At 40.9% G+C, this 15,218-nt stretch overlaps 1 protein-coding gene across 2 annotated transcripts in view; it reads left to right on the top strand.

Moving 5' to 3' along the window:
- LOC307040358 (carbohydrate sulfotransferase 11-like) overlaps positions 1-15,215 on the top strand; it is a 28,748-nt gene extending 13,533 nt beyond the window's left edge. For both annotated transcript variants that reach the window (XM_079683111.1, XM_079683112.1), the window contains exons 2-3: positions 5,073-5,152; positions 13,800-15,215. In XM_079683111.1, coding sequence (XP_079539237.1) covers positions 5,073-5,152; positions 13,800-14,645 — 926 coding nt within the window. In that variant the 3' untranslated portion in view covers positions 14,646-15,215. The remainder of the gene's footprint in view (positions 1-5,072; positions 5,153-13,799) is intronic.
- The last annotated feature ends 3 nt before the right edge of the window (positions 15,216-15,218 follow it).

The raw sequence follows: 15,218 nt of genomic DNA, 5'->3' as shown, positions 1-15,218 counted from the left end.
TAGAGGAAGTCTCAAGTATAACTTAGAGGAAGTCTCAAGTGTAACTTTGGTGAAGTCTCAAGTGTAACTTTGGTGAAGTCTCAAGTGTAACTTTGGTGAAGTCTCAAGTATAACTTAGAGGAAGTCTCAATTATAACTTAGAGGAAGTCTCAAGTATAACTTAGAGGAAGTCTCAAGTATAACTTTGGTGAAGTCTCAAGTATAACTTAGAGGAAGTCTCAAGTATAACTTAGAGGAAGTCTCAAGTATAACTTTGGTGAAGTCTCAAGTGTAACTTAGAGGAAGTCTCAAGTATAACTTAGAGGAAGTCTCAAGTATAACTTAGAGGAAGTCTCAAGTGTAACTTAGAGGAAGTCTCAAGTATAACTTTGGTGAAGTCTCAAGTATAACTTAGAGGAAGTCTCAAGTGTAACTTAGAGGAAGTCTCAAGTATAACTTTGGTGAAGTCTCAAGTGTAACTTTGGTGAAGTCTCAAGTATAACTTTGTTGAAGTCTCAAGTATAACTTCGGTGAAGTCTCAAGTGTAACTTTGGTGAAGTCTCAAGTATAACTTCGGTGAAGTCTCAAGTGTAACTTTGGTGAAGTCTCAAGTATAACTTCGGTGAAGTCTCAAGTGTAACTTTGGTGAAGTCTCAAGTATAACTTTGGTGAAGTCTCAAGTGTAACTTTGGTGAAGTCTCAAGTACTTTCTACTTTTTTAATGCTATGTTATTTATATTTGAGATGTTTAAATCTGTAATAGTTTTTTTCTAGTCTTTAAATGTCTCTAATGTATAACTCCTTGTTTTGTCATGCTGCTGCGAAGCAAAAATGTCCCAAATTGGGATCAATAAAGTACATCTGATCTTATCTTGAGTTCATGCGCTTGACAAAAAGCAAGCCATCTTGACAGTATTGGTTTAAATTCCGGTCCGTTATTATATTGATTCTTTCAATATCATTCAGTTGAGGTTTGTTTAGCTTCCTGAGCAGTTCATCTTGAGGAGGGATTGTTTCATTGTGTCTTGTCTGTTGACTCATATATTCTTGCAAAACCAAATGATGTCCACCCTGCTGATTGATTTCACGATGTCCTCATTGGGTTTTTTATTGACTTTTTTCCATTATCTTCCTGGCTGATAGCAATGATTAAAAGTTTAAGGAGGATTTGCACTCGGACGAAAACGGTGATACAGAATAGGGATTTCAAAACAAAGGTGCACATTAAAGATGACGATATTCATTTAAGTTTTAGCCTTACATTCATTCTTGTGGATCGTTTATCATTGAATCTATACATCTATCTAGATCAATGGTCCGTTACGCCGTTATTTTACGTTTACTTTGAAGGAGAGCCAGAGAGTTCAAAATACAGAAAGCTATCATAATGTGTAAATTGTGTGTCAGTTATTTAATCTCCTCTGTTAGAGTAAAAACTACTCCTCAACCAATGGTTTGCTGACAGTTGTGAGACAGATGTAAATAGTAGGCCTACCAATAAAAGGTATTTTGAATACAATGTGTAAACTATAGTGTTTTCTGAGTGACCAAGAACTGTTAGCTCGCTGTTAGCTAACTGACTTCTAGCAAGCATGCTAGCTTAGAGAGATTTATTTTCCCTATTGAATAAAATAGTGGTTAAAAAGCAGGAAAGGAAGGAGAATCAGAAGAAGAAGCTTATTTGACTGACTAGTGTTAGCTGGCTGATTAATACAGTATATTAGCAGTTAGCTTGCAGGCTATAGCAGCACCAACTAGCCTTGTTGTTAAAGTTACTATGTCATTCTAACTTTTAGAATCAATGATTTGAAGCTTGTTTTTGCCGTCTCATGATACAGACCAAGTTGTCCACTGTGATGGATAGAAAGCAATTGCCATAACTTTGAAATGGCAAATAACTCAGAGACCTTTTACTTATAAGAACTGCTTTGTATTCTTATGAAATAATTTATTCCTCCATAGTTTGGTCATGACTGAACGGTCAGCACTGCATATGTCTCATAGGCTGTCTGCACCATGAGTGTGTCAGTGAGTTTACAGCTCATAAGCTGCTTGGCACACATGACTGGCCTGCTCACACAACAGTGTGGAAAAGGTAACACACACACACACAGACACACACACAGACACACACACAGACACACACACACACACACACACACACACACACACACACACACACACACACACACACACACACACACACACACACACACACACACACACACACACACACACACACACACACACACACACACACACACACATGGTCCCTCAGCTGAGTCTTTCTATAATGGTCAGTGCTTCGTTCTCTTGGCGTGGTTGGGCTCTTGAATCAATGCCACTAATTAGAATAAAGTCCCATGTTCTTGTCACCTCAGTTGCGTACAGATGACACATTTTATTGCTGTCCAAGCTATTCTGGAGCGTAATGACTGAGAGTGTATGTGGATTATTTAATAAGGCTCGCTGAAAGCAATAAAAACATCTTGAGAGGAATGGGATTTTTTCATCTTTGTTTGAATGATGACAGTGCAGAATAGGATCTGTGAAATGAGAAGTTGAGACATATTTTGTTCTCTCAGCTTATTCCCTACCCTCAGCCTCTGGGTTGTTTGCAGATATTTATTCCGTTGGCAGGGCTTGCTCAGGGACTTCTGTGTTTTTCTCTTTCTATGAATTGTGTCTCTATCACTGGGTTTTATTGCAAAACCAAGTACAAAAGTGGATATCATGACAGCCCTTTTTGCCTGTCTGTATAACAGTCAGAAGTCAATGTGTTTTTTAAACGGGGTTTTAGTAAGATTCCCGAAATAAGGTCTGTGGTTGACACAAGCTGAAGAGATTTATTCTACGAGACAAAATATGTAATCTAATACCCAACTTGTGAGTTTTACGTGTCTTAAAAAATGTCATTTTATCAAACACAATCCCGCCTTCAGCTCAGTTGTAGTCTCATGAAGTCATGTGACCGTAGTATAGTTTAGTTATAGCCTAATCAGTGTTTCCCATACATTGATTTATTTGTGGCGGCCGCCAAAATAAAATATCGTCCGCCACAAATGGATCTCATAAAAAAAAATATATATATTATTATTATTAAAATCTTTTTTTTTTTTTTTTTTTTTTTTTTTTTTTTTTTTTTGGTGGTCTAATGGATAGTGAGGTGGGCTGATGATCGGAAGGTTGCGAGTTCAAATCCTGCCTGGAACACCACTACTAGTGTGCCCTTGAGTAACGCACTTAGCCCTCGGTTACTCCACGGAGAATGTCCCTGTAATTGGTCATTGTAAATCGCTTTGGAATAAGGCGTCTGCTAAATGCCTGAATTGTAAATTATATTTTTGGGAGAATGAACCCCACAGATCCTCAACTCCGGTTTGTGTCACTCATTAACAACGCAACACAGAGCAACAAGAACATTGTCTATAGTAGCCATGAACTCGCATGTATTATCTTATTTGAGGGGGGGTGGATGCATGGACCACCCGAATAGGTTAAGGGGCCTCTGGCTTTTCTTAGCGGGGGGAAACACTGCTAATGTTAGCATTAGCACATTTCATCTATACATTTTAACAATAATTTGATTATGCTTGATAAAACATGGAAGTAACATCAATATCCGTTTGCTTTGTAGCTTATTTTCTGTAGTTATCCAAGATGCAATGGATAAGTCCTATTGCCTCTCTGTCGAAGGAACTAATGTAGTGCGATGCTAATTTCTGCGGTTTGCCCGACGAAAATATGTAATTTTAGCTCTTCTCAGAACACACACTGTGGTTGCCCAAATGAACCTGTGATACTGTGTGAGCCGTGTAATCTGACGCTGAGGTGGAAGATCATCCAGCTCAACACACCCAGATCTAATCTCAGTCTTTTCGTCTCTCTCTGCTCCTCTCCGTCATGCAGAGTCTGGCAGAAGTATTTTGCTGGCCTGCACATTTGAACACTGGCAACAACAAACCAATATGTTTGTCATTATTGTTCCCATGCACATATTTCTATCCTCTGTGGTATAGCCCACAGTTTGTTTTCCGTTTCCTTCTACTGTGTTCTAGTGTTGAAGAGCTACACACTACGTTAGTGATCTTTGCTGGCGAATGACTTGCTCTGAGAGTGATGGGTGTTTTTACTGATTTGTACGTTGGGAAAAAAGTAGTAAAACCAGTCTTAAAATGTGTCCCTTTTTAAGTTGATCATTGATTGGTTCATGCTTTTTACAAACATCTTTCAACCAATAAGAAAGACTTGTAGTAAATTAGTCTTGAATATTTCAGTTTCTTTATCTTTTGTCATCGCCATTGAGTCGTTTCTTGCGTTATGTATATCTTCTTGTCTTCCATCTGCTCTCATTTTATTTTCTACTTCTTTGTGGAGCTTATTGTTAAAATGAATGTCTCACCATGCCATGTTATGATCAATTTCTCTATGTTGCTTTATCTTAAAGGTCACCTATTATGCAAAGTCCACTTCTCCATGTCTCTTCTACATCAACATGTGTCCCCTCTTCTCCATGTCTCTTCTACATCAACATGTGTCCCCTCTTCTTCATGTCTCTTCTACATCAAAATGTGTCCCCTCTTCTTCATGTCTCTTCTACATCAACATGTGTCCCCTCTTCTTCATGTCTCTTCTACATCAACTTGTGTCCCCTCTTCTTCATGTCTCTTCTACATCAACATGTGTCCCCTCTGTGTAAAGAGACTCTGAAAGTTTCAGGAACAAAGATTCTCTCTCTTTTTGATCCATTTCTATAAAAACCTGTCTGAAAATGAGCTGATCAGATTTTGGCCACTTGATGATGTCATAACGATGTTTTGTCTTGTGTAACCATTAGCCAATCAGGCTCCTTATTTTCATCTAAAGTAACAGACAGAGAATCAGCACTTTGGAAACAGGGCTGAAACAGAGGGGATTATGGGTAATGCTGCAATGATCTGTTTGGTGTTTGGAGCCAAACACTTCAGAGACATGTTCTGTATATATCTGAGAGCTATAATATATTGATGAAAAACAGTATAATAGGGGACCTTTAACTCCGTTTGCTATGAAAGATCCTTCAGTCAGGTTTCATGGTGTGTCTTGTTCCTCAGGCTCGGAGCCCCTCAGTGAAAGAAGCAGCGGTCACAAGTCGAGGAGGAGTCCTCTGCAAACGCTTTACGATGGAGACCAGGTGAGTCCTCTCTCCCCACAGTCTGCAGCATCACTTTTATTAAGTCATAAGGCCTTTACACACACACACACACACACACACACACACACACACACACACACACACACACACACACACACACACACACACACACACACACACACACACACACACCCACACACACACACACACACACACACACACACACACACTGTTGCGACACTGAAAGAGGCCCTAGTATGCTTTTAGGGATTTTCCTTATCCTGTAGTTTGTAATGTATGTTTTAGTGCATGTCAATGGTCTGCAAAGGCCAAAATCCCTGTGTGTCCTCCAGAGGGAGTGTCTCTATTGTTGTATGTTCTGTATGGATTGGCAACCAACACAGGTTTCTTCCCATAGATGCATTTCAAAAGTCAGTTCTTTAAGTTTTTTTCCAGATGATTAAAGGGTGAGTAGTTAGACGACACACATTTTTATAGACAAAAGTATATTTTGAGAGAGACAGCTGAAGACTCACACTTCGATTCATTATCAAATAGTTGTGTGTGTGAGAGAAAACCCTTTTAATTATACATAAACCAATAGGCGCGTTCACACCAAGTACTTTTCCCACAAAGGTTCCTGAGAACTCTTTAGTTCTCATGAACTAAGTACAGATCGCGTTCACACCGGAAATTAGTCCCTGGGGGAGGATTAGGCAAATGAAGCCGCTGACGTCACTTCTTCTTCTTCTGCTTTGGGTTTACTGGCAGGCCGCAAACAACTTCACGGCGTATACTGCCGCCCGAAGTCCCCGGGCGGAAGTCCCCTGGGTTGGGGAGTGGCTTCAGTAGAAGCTGCTGGGACTCCCAGCAGCTTCTACTGAAGCCTTCAGAGTAAACGGCCAGAACGCCGACACCTCCTCATCTCCACCGCTCCCATGTTTTATTTTGTGTTGTCATAAGTTAGTCTCTCTGCGTTTCTGCGCTGGGCTAATGCTAATGCTAATAATGCTATGCAAGGATAATAAAATGGCGGCTTCACAAAAGTTTTTGGGAGTTTGACGGGGCGTGGTTTGCATTCCGCCCAGCCAATCAGACACAGGAACCTTTTTCCAAATCTATTCATCATATAATAGCATTTGTGACACATTTGGTTTCTTCTTAGTATTTATAGTAATGTTTTACAACTACTGACACATCTCAACTCATCAGGAAGGTAAACAACAGTTTTTAAGGCATACCTTTTAAATCATTGAGACAACAAAAGGCCCACAATTCAGCTTGTTCAAACAAATAGTCCATGGCTAGGATCCCAATGACCCTCCAACAGAAGCCAGGAGTTGATATGTAAGAAGAATATATGCAAGAATTTCCCCGTTCAGCAATACATCAAATGAAATCCATCTGATACCCACCAGCCCATATAAAGACATACACAGCCCATGGATACAATCTCTGTTAAACCTTGAGCACCATATCTCCTTTCTATGAGCTGATAAGTGGTTCATCTGGACAGTTGTGATATTTAGGATCTCTTTGAAGTTGCTTTATCCCACAAACGGAAAAAAAGGTCAGCCATCTCTTTTGGATTACTGCAGTGACAGTTATTGTGTAGGATTTACTGGTTTGTAAGACTATAAGCTCAGTTATATAAGAGGTGCATTTGATGAGAGCAGGAAAACGATATCATTATAAAAGCATTGTTTCATGTATATATTCCAGACAGTATAGAGGCGATATCACAGCATGTGTGATGAATTAAATTGGCGCCTTTATGGGAAAAGCTGTCTTATTAAAATCTGCTGTTCAAGGCACACACAGCTATGTTGACATAATATTGATTGAATGTGGTAAGGACGTTCTGATTTGATACTGTTCTATAGTATACAATGTTAGGGTGGGGAATAGTGTGTTGTAAGATTGCTGAATAGCAAACTCTTGGTGTGTCTGGGAGAGAGGAAACACATTTAGTTGGAGAGGCAGAGGCATAAAATGTTCAAAGCAGTCTGGTTTTTATTGGTCTAAGTGCTCTTCTTTTACAGCACAAGGAGACCATTAACAGTTAGACAGGAAGGGAAAGTAATGAGAGAAATACGGATTTCAACTACCACTGGGCCTCTGTGTCAGTCTAGACTCAAACAGCTCATTTACGTTACGTCCACACGGCAGCGTCGCGTTGAAGCTTGCCGGTGGGCGTGTCTGGCGTGCGACCAACAACCAGTCACATTCATCTCCCGCCCCGGACACACAAGCACACGGTTTAATTGGCTAGAGCTTGTACTGGCATATGATTTGATTGGCTGGCGCTTCCGTCAACGCTTCAAAGTTGAACCTTTCTCAACTTTCGAAGCGAGCAGTTCAGCAAAGCTTGACGTCACCCCATTAACAGTGAATGGGAAGCGTCTCCGTTGAAGCATGCAACGCTGCCGTGTGGACGTACCCTTAGTGCCTCTATTGTGACATGCAGGACCATTTACATGCATTAAAACCTATAGAACACACTACAGGGGAGGGAAGACTCAAAAGAGAACAATAGAGCCCCTTTAACGACACATCTTGCTATTTAAATATTGCACTTCTGATTACATTTGAATATTAGTGCAGCCCTAATTAGTAGCCCTAAATATCCTCCATGTTATGAGACGTTGATGCCAGTGAATGTCATTTAACAAATTAAATTAAAAATTAGCTGATAGTGTGAGGCTTGTTTGGAGCTCCTAATCAATCATAAAGCCTTAATTTCCTCTGCTGCCACACATTCCTCCACCCTGAATTTAACCTTAAGCTAAGATACTTTCTTAGAGAATTTAAAGAGTCCTCTCTTGCTGATGTTCAGGTGTGTATCAGTATGTAGTGTCTCTACTTTAAAGAGTCCTCTCCTGCTGATGTTCAGGTGTATATCAGTATGTAGTGTCTCTACTTTAAAGAGTCCTCTCCTGCTGATGTTCAGGTGTATATCAGTATGTAGTGTCTCTACTTTAAAGAGTCCTCTCCTGCTGATGTTCAGGTGTATATCAGTATGTAGCGTCTCTACTTTAAAGAGTCCTCTCCTGCTGATATTCAGGTGTATATCAGTATGTAGCGTCTCTACTTTAAAGAGTCCTCTCCTGCTGATGTTCAGGTGTATATCAGTATGTAGCGTCTCTACTTTAAAGAGTCCTCTCCTGCTGATGTTCAGGTGTATATCAGTATGTAGTGTTTCTACTTTAAAGAGTCCTCTCCTGCTGATGTTCAGGTGTATATCAGTATGTAGTGTCTCTACTTTAAAGAGTCCTCTCCTGCTGATGTTCAGGTGTATATCAGTTTGTAGTGTCTCTACTTTAAAGAGTCCTCTCCTGCTGATATTCAGGTGTATATCAGTATGTAGCGTCTCTACTTTAAAGAGTCCTCTCCTGCTGATGTTCAGGTGTATATCAGTATGTAGTGTCTCTACTTTAAAGAGTCCTCTCCTGCTGATGTTCAGGTGTATATCAGTATGTAGTGTCTCTACTTTAAAGAGTCCTCTCCTGCTGATGTTCAGGTGTATATCAGTATGTAGTGTCTCTACTTTAAAGAGTCCTCTCCTGCTGATGTTCAGGTGTATATCAGTATGTAGTGTCTCTACTTTAAAGAGTCCTCTCCTGCTGATGTTCAGGTGTATATCAGTATGTAGTGTCTCTACTTTAAAGAGTCCTCTCCAGCTGATGTTCAGGTGTATATCAGTATGTAGTGTCTCTACTGGGACATGTCTCCATGCTTTAATGTTCAAAAAGCTCTTTATTGTTCTCATACTGCCTGTGCTGCAGCACCTCTTTTCACCCTCTGTCTGAAACCAGAGCCCAATCTCTCTCTGATTGGTTAGCTGGCCGGCTCTGTTGTGATTGGTCAACCGCTTAGAGATGTCCCGCCCCCAAGCCTATCAGGTACAATGTGTTGGAGCGCTAGCCAATAGAAGCGCAATTATTACGTAGTAATGTCACTACGTACCTGAAGTAAACAAAGGAGTCCAATGGAGGCAAACTGTTGTGGCTTTAGGCTTTGCAGACATTACTGTATCCAATAAAGTATTATTTATTTTTTGTTGGTCCAAAACAAACTGACGTATCGGTCTGCAAAGATTCATCTGGTATTGATCTCTACTCCCTAAACATTATTCACCTTTTGCTATGTCTTATTCTTTTCAGTCAGCTGTGAAATCTAATCACTATAAACCCATAATGGATCACCATGACCCAAGCATTATATCACATTTTTGATGATTTTTCCAACAAATACAAGCATACATTTAATTAGACGTAATGGTGACTGACGCACTTCTGGTCACGTACAATGTGTTGGAGCGCTAGCCAAGAGAAACACGATTGTTGCATAGTGGTTTCGTTATGTTACAGAAGTAAACAAAGGCATGTCTCACTGTGATAGTAACAATGGAGCCTCTGCCTCACTGGCTGCTCTGATACTGATCGTAAGACGCTTTGGACAGCTGTTATGTAACAAATAAAACAAATTCAATAGAGATAAATCAACATGACTCTTTTATTAGATCCTTTGCACAGAACAATTGTTGTGGTTGAGTGTAATACAGTTTATCTTTTGTAAATTAAAGGGGATTGTTCTCTATTAAACGCCCCATGGGTTTGGCTCATTATATTCCCTGTTCCTGTGACTCTGTAGAGCTGAAAGACTCTCACAGATGGTTCCAGTTAAATCTCCCTATGAGGAGAAGGAACGTGGAAATGCCAGAAAACAAACCAACTCCAGCTCACATCATTTGTTTTTAATGGCTTGTGATGTTTCTTTGGTTTCTTTCCACAAGCGCTTCCTCAACAGTAGGAAGAGAGTGGACACTAAGCTGTCAGGGTGAGAGGGGAAGCAAAGTCCAGTAATGTGAGAGTGAGATGTGAACATACAGATTCTCTTCTCTCATGCATCAGGCCTTTTTCTATGGAAGAGGATTAGGGTCATGTGTTAACATTTATTTGAGATCTTAGCGGTTTGTATTTCTTTTATCTCTGAGATTAGAGTCAGACTTCTACATTAAAGTTTCAGAATTGAGACATTTTTTTAGATTAAAGTCAGAATAATTTTTTCTCAGATTTATTTCTCGTAATTCTGACACTTATCTCAGAAATAAAATCTCATGTGATCCTAATCCTCTATCGCAGAAAGAAAGGCCACCTGCATGAGAAAGAGACATACTGTACGTACACATTTCAATCTGTTATTCACTTATTTTCAGAACATAAATCAAGTGTCGCCCTAATCCTCTTCCGTATTCTTTGATGTGCAACAGTTAATTAAATGTAATGCTAAGTGATGGAAATGGAGTATAATGGCCTGCAGGCTATAACAGGGGTTCCCAAACTTTGCCATGCCAAGGACCCCCATATAGCATTATCCTCTGGCGGGGACCCACTTGTTGCAAATCTTTTTTTTTTTTTATTATGTGTACAAGTGCCTCCCGATGGAGCATGCATGCGTTGCCACTACATTTGGGACCTTCTGCCTGATCGAAGCTGTCACTCCGCTTTCTTTGCCTGTCATAGCCCCACTGCCCCATCTGAACACACACCCACACAACGAGACCTGTCAAGTCCGTTTGAGATGATGTACTCATCTAAAACTTGGAAAATGTCTCTTCATGTGGTCCTAACTTCCAGTGCTTTGCAAAATAATATTTCCACAACAAAGTTGTCTTCTGAAATAAATCTGATGTATGCAAACAATTCTGCGACATTTGCTACATCCGTGTCTCTCATCCAGCTGCAGAGCGAAACATTCACGAGCTCTCACTTGCTCCAAAAGCTGAGCTGATTTTCACTCTCAGCTCGATTCTGATTGGCTTGAAGGGCGGTCGTGTGATTAAAAAACAAAAATATGAAAAGATTGGCATCAAAGGACACATAGATTGATAGATATGCAGTTATTAATAACATCTAAAAAAAAATTAATTTGAGTGACCCCCCCTGGCGTCCCCCGGGGGGTCGGGGCCCCCACTTTGAAAAACACTGGGCTATAACACCTGCAGCTGACAAAATAAATTCAGTTGGACCATCAAAGATGTTATATTTAACCTTTATACTTATCAATGTTTTTGATTATTGTTTCTTTAAAATCCAAATATAATGGTTCCAAAAAATACCCAACAATTTAGCTTCAGAGCTGAGAGTTATCTTGTTGAGTTTGAAAATCCCTTTTGTCCCTACAAGACCCTCTTTCCCTATAAAAGTAAAACAAAAAATAAGAATAAGTGCAGTTTTAAACAGTCCTGTAACGAGAGATAACCCCCAAAGTACCAAAAAGCAAACAACCCTTGACATTCAAATTAGGCCAGGATTGCATATTGCATCACATGTGGAACTAATGCATTAAAACTTCCACCTTGTGGCCACATGCAAACATAAAACTGTAATTTAAGATATTTTAAAAATAATTAAAGTCATGTATTCAACACTCTACCTGATTTGTTTGCATTGAATATATTTTAAAACATTTGGATTTCGTTGCCTTCTGATTCTCGGCCTAAATATGAGTGCAGCTTTTTGATTATTTGACAGTGTTGGCTCTGCAGTCTTTGGCCGGTCTGGAGTTTCCTTGATGCTCCGAAGTCTGCCAGGAAACACAGAGCCACACATCGCGTCCGGCAGCGAGTCAAACCAGGGCCTCAGTGGTGAGCCGGGCTGAGCAAAGGAGAGAAGTTAATAAGACGTCTGTGCCACGAGGAGGCCAAGCTGAACGAGCTCATGACTTTAATTAAAGCAGTATGATGGGGATGGACCACGATTAAGACCTCCAGAGGAGAGAGATCTGGAAAGATACTTTCTCAGAGATTTTAAAGAGGACATTACGCTCATCTCAGGTTCATATTTGTACTTAGTCTCTCTACTGGGACATCTTGCTGCGCAAACTGAAAACTCATCTCTTTCGACTCCACTTGAGTGATGGAATTACTAACAAAGGACTGGCTTATCTAAAGCCAGTTGAGTAGCACTTGAAATGTTCGGCTCTATGAAACCTGATGAACTTATATGATTCTGTTTTCTTCAAGTTTGTATCTTGTTGGTCGAACGCACTTATTGTAAGTTGCTTTGGATAAAAGCTTCAGCTAAATGCAATGTAATGTCTCCTTGCTTTAATGTTCAAAAAGCTCTTTATTGTTCTCATACTGCCTGTGCTGCAGCACCTCTTTTCACCCTCTGTCTGAAACCAGAGCCCAGCTTAGATGTAGATTAGCAATAGCTTTTTTTCTAATTGCTTTAAAGCCAGCAGACTCCATTGTCAAAACAATATATTTTAATGCTGTCAAAATTATCGCGTTAACCGCGGTAATTCATTTTTTAAATTAATTGCGTTAAAATATTTAACGCATGCGCAGAATGGCCCGCCCCATACATCCCACCAGTGGCAGCGCCAGGGTATGGCTGGGATAGGCTACAGCCATGCCAAGAAATAGCTTAGCCCCACCTTGAAAAATGATGTTAAGTAAGCAAAATAAAGTCCGCAAACTCGCGCGGAGTAAATTGCACAGACAGCAGTTAGTAAGATTGATTTCAGCCACTTGTCTGGAAATACCGATGACTCGAAACGGTTTTGAAAACTTTTGTCACGTAGTGATCGTCTTCCCAATAGAGCATGTTTGATAATGTCTTCTGGCCAATCAGAATCAAGATAACGGCGTGGTGTTGTTGCAGGAAGTCCTGACGGAGAATACTTTTGCGGTACATCTCTATATACATCGATACAATATTACGTGTTGATAGAAAATCAACACGTAATGAAATAAGACCCCACGGTTTGATGATTGATAGGTGTGTGGGCTGTCTTTCATTTTGACACACAGAACAATGTTATAATAAACATACTGTATGTTAAATGGATATATCCGCCTTCTTTCATTTATCTTTCCATTCCAACAATATACATAAAGAAATGGCATATTTTGGACATAGTTCAAATGGTGATTAATCTGATTAATTAATTTTAAAGCTGTGATTAATCTGATTAAAAATGTTAATCGTTTGACAGCCCTAATATTTTTACTTTGTGTGATGGAAACTCCTGAAGCAATGGAGACTCAGAGAGACACGAGGAGAGCTGGAACTTTGATGGCAAACACTGATGGTTTATTTGGAGCTTGTGCTGCAGATCTCTCCCCCAGACCCGTGTGTTCAGCCAGTTCTGAGAGCATAATCAACACATAACAAGATAAAGCACTATAATAACACTTCTATCTATCAGCTGACGCCATGCAGGCAGGAATAGGGAGACAAAACACTGAGAGCAGCCCGAGGTTGCAGGCCTGTGCTCAGTGATGGCAAACTGATAAACTGGGTCAAAGGTATAGGAAGATATTTCCCCAACTTTCTTTTTGCAGAACACGGGGGTTAGTGGTCTAAAGGAAAGCTTGTTTGTGTATCAGCCCTCTAAATCACTGTAGTCACACAATACCCCAAACTAACTAACCTATTGAGGCAGCGGTAGAACAGCACCTTCCATGTTTTGCGAGTTAAAATGGCTGCTGACTTCAAAGATAATTGTTTTTAAATATATCATAGCCTACATTTAAACTGATAGGGATTTTTTAGGGCGGCTAAAAAACATGCTGCCCCTGTCCACAGCAGTACATGCTACTAGTGATAGCTTTAGGGTTTCCTGCAGATCAATAGTTCCTCCTGTTTGATTCTCCTTCTTCTCCTTCTCCCTGCAGATGGAGTCGGGGGTGCAGGCGATCCATCAGGGTCGTCGGGAGGTTCTAGAAGAAGCCTGTCGCTCTTACACTCGTAAACGCAGGGTCCTGATCCCCGAGGACCTGAAGCACGTCATCGTGGACGACCAGCACGGCCTGCTGTACTGCTACGTGCCCAAAGTGGCCTGCACCAATTGGAAGCGTGTCCTCATGGTCCTCACGGGGGTCTCCGGCTCCCTCAGAGACCCCCTGTCAATCCCCGCCAACGAGGCCCACGTCTCCGGAAACCTCCGCACTCTTTCGGAGTATTCCACCTCGCAGATCAACCAACGTCTCCGCTCCTATCTCAAATTCGTGTTCGTACGAGAGCCATTTGAGCGCCTGGTGTCCGCGTACCGGAACAAATTCACGCGGAGCTACAACACCGCTTTTCATAAACGATACGGCACAAAGATAGTGCGTCGGCATCGTCCAGACCCTCAACCGGAAGCCATGGAACGAGGCAACGACGTGTCCTTCGAGGAGTTTGTTTACTACCTCGTGGATCCGGCAACCCAACGAGAAGAGCCCTTCAACGAGCACTGGGAGAGGGTGCACTCGCTGTGTCACCCCTGCCTCATCCACTACGATGTGGTGGGGAAATACGAGACGCTGGAGCAGGACTCCCAATACGTCTTACAGCTGGCGGGTGTAGAGAACCAGGTCAGTTTCCCCTCCTCGTCCAAAAGCACCAGGACCACGGGAGACATGGCGGCTCAGTTCTTCAACAACATCAGCCCGTTCTACCAGAAGAAGCTGTACAACCTGTACCGAATGGACTTCCTGCTCTTCAACTACTCGATACCAGCTTACCTCAAGTTCAGATGAGGTAGAGAATGGACTCCTGTAAAGAGAAGTTGTTTCTGAAGAGGTGTCTCTCTCCGTGAAGGCCTTGCTACGGACATTGCAAACACTGTTGGAGATCCAAAGTAAATTCCTTTTTACAGACTGAAGAACTTCACCAAGGCTTTCGTTCTCTTGTAAAGAAGGCAAATCATATTTTACTGTACACAGTGATCCATCGCTCACTGCCTAAAAGTGTGAAAAACCCATTTAATTTAATCTCAGTTTCGTATCTGCTGTTTTTTCAGAAGTGTAATTTGCACGACACATGTTAATCTGCAGCCTCTTAATAAATACATTTCATTCGGACAGTGAATGTCTCCAAACATGCGTGCCTCTGAGCGCGGGCCTTATTTTAAACCCCAGCAGAAAAAAAGACATTTCTACTCAACTGTGACTTTCTTGTTGTTGTGTGTTGTAGAAAAAACATGTTCTGTAACAATAATTGTTTTTATTTATTGTGTTATTGCTGACTCCACGGGTCGGACAAACCAAAATAGATATCTAGTTTCTCTCACAATTTTCAAATAAATGCATTCCAGCAAAGAAAACGTTTGT

The sequence above is a fragment of the Notothenia rossii genome (genome assembly GCF_949606895.1).
Source record: "Notothenia rossii genome assembly, chromosome: 5".
Classification (NCBI taxonomy): Eukaryota; Metazoa; Chordata; class Actinopteri; order Perciformes; family Nototheniidae; genus Notothenia; species Notothenia rossii.
This window is presented reverse-complemented; position numbering and strand designations above follow the sequence as displayed.